This window comes from Perkinsus marinus (genome assembly GCF_000006405.1).
Source record: "Perkinsus marinus ATCC 50983 genomic scaffold scf_1104296935984, whole genome shotgun sequence".
Lineage (NCBI taxonomy): Eukaryota > Perkinsozoa > Perkinsida > Perkinsidae > Perkinsus > Perkinsus marinus.
Genome location: NW_003214267.1, coordinates 109638 through 114247, shown reverse-complemented (window position 1 = coordinate 114247; position 4610 = coordinate 109638). Strand labels below are relative to the sequence as shown.

The 4610-nt window shown below is 45.3% G+C and overlaps 1 protein-coding gene across 1 annotated transcript; it reads right to left on the bottom strand.

The window, feature by feature from the left end:
* Window positions 1–383: 383 nt before the first annotated feature.
* Window positions 384–3522, bottom strand: Pmar_PMAR025672 (O1, putative; the record flags this gene model as incomplete). Its single annotated transcript, XM_002783817.1, has 10 exons — window positions 3371–3522; window positions 2897–2940; window positions 2142–2293; window positions 1967–2092; window positions 1284–1451; window positions 1158–1237; window positions 884–996; window positions 751–831; window positions 461–545; window positions 384–412 (listed from the first exon to the last, which is right to left on the bottom strand). The coding sequence occupies exons 1-10, from the start codon at window positions 3477–3479 to the stop codon at window positions 384–386; spliced, it is 987 nt and encodes a 328-aa protein (XP_002783863.1). The 5' UTR covers window positions 3480–3522.
* Between the last annotated feature and the right edge of the window lie 1088 nt (window positions 3523–4610).

Sequence of the window (4610 nt, the reverse complement as noted above, 5' to 3'; positions counted from 1 at the left end):
CGGGCGATAAATATGATAACTTTGACATATATTGAAGGCGAATACTTGCCTCTGGTAGCTGAACGAAACCCAACAACGAAATGCACGTGGTAGAGGGAAATGATGCATACCCAATCGATAACTCGGACCTACGACCAATGGTCCTAGGTTCGAAGTACCTGTATGGTCGCCGACCATCTACTTCACAGTCACACATTTCATTCTATTCTCCCTAGCATCGATGTCCTCAGCGGGACAATACCCTACATCAAGTTTTTCCAAAACCGTTACCCCATGTCATCCTCCTCCGCAATCGCGTGTTATTCTAAGCCCGCCTCATGAATGCACTAGTTAACACAACAACAACAAAACTGTTGAAATATAATGATGTTACGTCGTTAACACTACATAAACTTACTCTCTTCCCCTTTACCTGACCATACAAAACAATCACCCCGTAATATACCTCCGTTCGCCCTACTTGTGAACTTGCTCTCTGTCGGCTCCACAAGTCCTCCTCCTTTCTCCAGTTGTTCTTTTTGTTTCTTCAGCATGTCCATGAAGGTCTACAATGTAGCGCATAACAACAGTCACTCAGCTACAAAGTCGGACGAATATATGTTCGCTTTCCCCAACCGAGCGCAGGACTTTCCTCACTAATTATGGGAGAGAAACCAATTAGAACTTCCCAAAATTTCCATACTGTCGCCGATACATGCATTTGACCATGTGCGCATTTTCCACATTGCTGAGCAAAGTCGAATCAATCACCTGTGTGATCTGAGCCTCTCGGTTAGCCTTCTCCTCGAATTTATACAGCGCCAGAGCTCGCTTTTCTTCAGCGCTATAAATCTAACATTAAAATATGCCCTAACCGGGATTCGAACCGGAGACCTGAGCTCACCTGATTCTCCTTCCGAATACGGACAGCGTTCATTCGCCTATGCCGACTGCCGGACATGACGTAACCCACGGACTCCATTTTCTCTATCTCATCCGTTGACATTCCAACCTCACCTGAACTCTAAATTCACAACGGAAAGCAGTAGTCTTATAAATGCATTTTGTCTACCATAATTCCTCCAAATCGTTTACATCGGATTTTACTTCGGATGCGAATGTCAATTTTCATTAATTTTCATCTTTTTTTCTGATTTTTCTGCGGGTAACAATCCTACCTCTTCGTGGGATACGCTGTCCCTCCGCTACATAACTCGCCATAGCCTCACCCTCACCCGGTCGCAACGCCTTGCCGTAACTGAATCATTTCAAAATTATTTCGCGCGCCACGAAATTCAACTTACTCGATTCCTCCATGAGGTTTAACACCCCCCAAAGCATCAGTGCTAGCCAACATAGGCCTTGGCCCGAAGCCCTCGTCTTCATCTTCACTACTCTCCTCATTCGACCTACTCCCAGCCGGTTGGAATACCGTGGACGGTACGTCTACTTTCTTTTCTACCCACTCGTATCTGTCGAGAATAGATGAGAAAATTACGGTATTAAATATATCCGCATATTCACATTCCCACATTCCCCAAAATTTAATCCACGATATATGTCGCTATTTCTATAATAGACATTTTGCACTTTTTGAAAAATTTATTTTCGGAGACTTTTCGAAATACAGTTTAGGGATATATGTTCGCTTGCCTCAGCTGAGCTCGGGGGGTTCCTCACTCACATACATGAACAGCAATAATTTCCCCAAAAAAGTTTCATATTGTCACCAACACATGTAGTTGACCATGTGCATGTTTACTCCCACACTGCCGAAACCGTTCACAAATATATCGGAGTTTCACCCATGACGAAGGAACAGAATCATATTCCACGACTTCTGCATATCAGCGCTACTATCGCGTTTTTCACCCAGTTTTACGCCACTTCACGTAAAACGAGTTGTGAAACTCCATCAAATTTTTCCCAAAAACACTATAGGTTTCTACACGCGACCAACTCCTCCTCGTTCGCCTACCATACCTACCCCGAATCCTCCTCATCTGGCTCAGCCTTCACCACAGGTGCCTCCTCCTCCTCTTCTCCAGAACTAGACGATATGGACCTCTCACGATGATGGTGACGATGATGATGATGATGTTTCTTCTTATATCTAGTATATCAACTTCACCACTGTGGAAAACAGCATCGCTCCGCTCTACTTTTTTTCATGTTTATGCCTCCGCCTTTTTTCCTTGCGGTGATGCCGACTATGCCGACGTTCGGACTCACTGCTTTCCCCATCCGATGAATCTTCTCTCGATCTACTACGTTTCCGTGGCGACTTATATTTTGGGTCCATCGCGCGCTGGACCTAGCGAGAAAATATATTCCCCAAATATGTACGATGGAGATCCACCCTAGTGATGTGAAAAACACATTTCATTAGCGAAAAACGCATATGAGCGGCGAATAACGCGTAAAACACGTGAAATGATGCGAGTTTTCACGTGAAACCGGGCCATTTGTCGAGGGGTTGTCAATTCACTTCATACCGCGCGAATATCGCGTTTTTCACATGGAGTCTTACCGTAAGACTCTTACGCCACTTCACGTTGAACGGGTGGAACTCCTATAACAACGTTTAGGAAAGAATGCGATAGATATAAAAGGGTAGCTTTATATCACTAGCAATTCACCCTAGTGATGTGAAAAACATAAATCTATTCTAATATGGATTTCAAAATTATAAATGCTCTATTTATATTCTTTATTGGAGTTTCACAACGTGATATAAAAACACTAGTGAGAAAACATATTTCACGACTACTGCATATAACCGCGGATATCGCGTTTTTCACAGAGTATCACGCCACTTCACGTAAAACGGGTTGTGAAACTTCATTATAATGCGTCCCAATCTTATTGCACCATATACGTCGCCTATGAAACGGCTGATCGATTTCAAGAATCTTACCGCAGAGTGGAATCTCTCCTCCCGCTCCTTCTCTTCCTTGGATCCTGAAAACATGAGAATACAACTACTACACTGAAGTTTCACCCTAGTGATGTGAAACGACTACTGCAAAACGACGCGAATATCACGTTTTTCACGCCACTTCACGTAAAACGGGTGAAACTCCAATGATCATTCACTAACACACTAGCATGATTATAATCACACTAATGACGAGGAAGCTCAGAGAGGCTCATAAACAGCTGATATATACAAAAACAGCGAAGTTGAAATTTCCCATTCCTCCGGGTCATTCGAATCCTTATTGGAGTTTCACCACCCTAGTGATATGAAAAACACTAGTGATGAATATATTTCACCACTGCTGCATGTCACCGCGAATATCGCGTTTTTCACCGAGTTTCACGCCACTGCACGTAAAACTCCATTATAGCCATATGATTTTTCGACACATACATACCACACCATTACTACTTCTCGTATCGATCTTCAGAGCCTCGTCACTGCCGTCCTCCTCCTCCTCACTCGATGGTAATGGACCGGCCTTGCTCTTGGCGCAGGTTCGATCCTCAGCGAGGATCATCTCTGCTATTTCCCGCCCGGAATGACCACTCCATCGCTCCTCCATCCCTATGGAACCGAACCAATGAGGAAATGCACCCGTGCTGGATAAATATATGTTCGCTTTCTTCAACTGAGCTCGGGAATTTTCTCACTCATTATGGGTCGACTTCGGGTAGAAGTGTACGAAAATTCTCCAGAAATTTCTTCACATTTTCATATTGTCACCAACACATGTAGTTGACGTAATAAATTCACTATGAAATTGCCTCCGCACTACTTTTCTCCAGCCATTTCCGATCCGGCTCCCTCCCCCTCCTGTGATGGTTATTATCATCATCATCATGATACCCTCGTCGGTCTCTGCCGAATTCATCATAATCTGAACTGTAGTAGCTCCGACGCTCTGAAGAGCTTCCATCACCACGGTAACTTCCCATTGAAAGGGGAGGAGAACTACTGAGGAATTCAGGATTAACCTCCAGCTGAAGTATGAGCAACCGAAGGGCGCGGGATTCGATCGTTTCTCCGGTTGTCTGTAAGGCTAACGCCCTGGGCGTCGTGAAGGCTCTGGCAGAGTATAACGCACGCTTGACGCGAGAGCTATGATCCTTGCCATAATGAATGAACATTGATAGCATTCAAGTATCACCGATGACTGTCAGAGCTGCAGAGGGGAGGTTCTATGTGTGAGCCCCCTTCAGACCCTTACAAAGAGCCTGCATACGGGGGTGTCCGCATTCGAACCAGATAGCAATATCTTGCACTAAACATTCGCTATCAGAAAACCTACAACTCAGCTCAGCTCAACTCAGCGAGGGGACTTACATGCTGTAAAACTCATCTCCCCGTATGGTGATCCAAGATATAGAATCGCCTTACTGTTGAGCAACTCCCTACTTGTCCGCCACGCAGGAGAAAAATGATTGAAAAGTCACCTTGCCGCGGATCGAACCTGCGACTCTCGTGAAACCAAACTTGCATACTCGAAAGTCCTTGAATATTTCTCAACGCTCATGAACAGCGCACTTTCCACGGCCTCGGGGCCGAGTGTCCGCACAATCCGGGTCGAGTGTCCGCACCCGCGGAAGGTGTGCTTAAAACCTTGGAGTAGGCGGGCCTCCGGCCCGCCGTTACCCAAAGATCCTTCGGG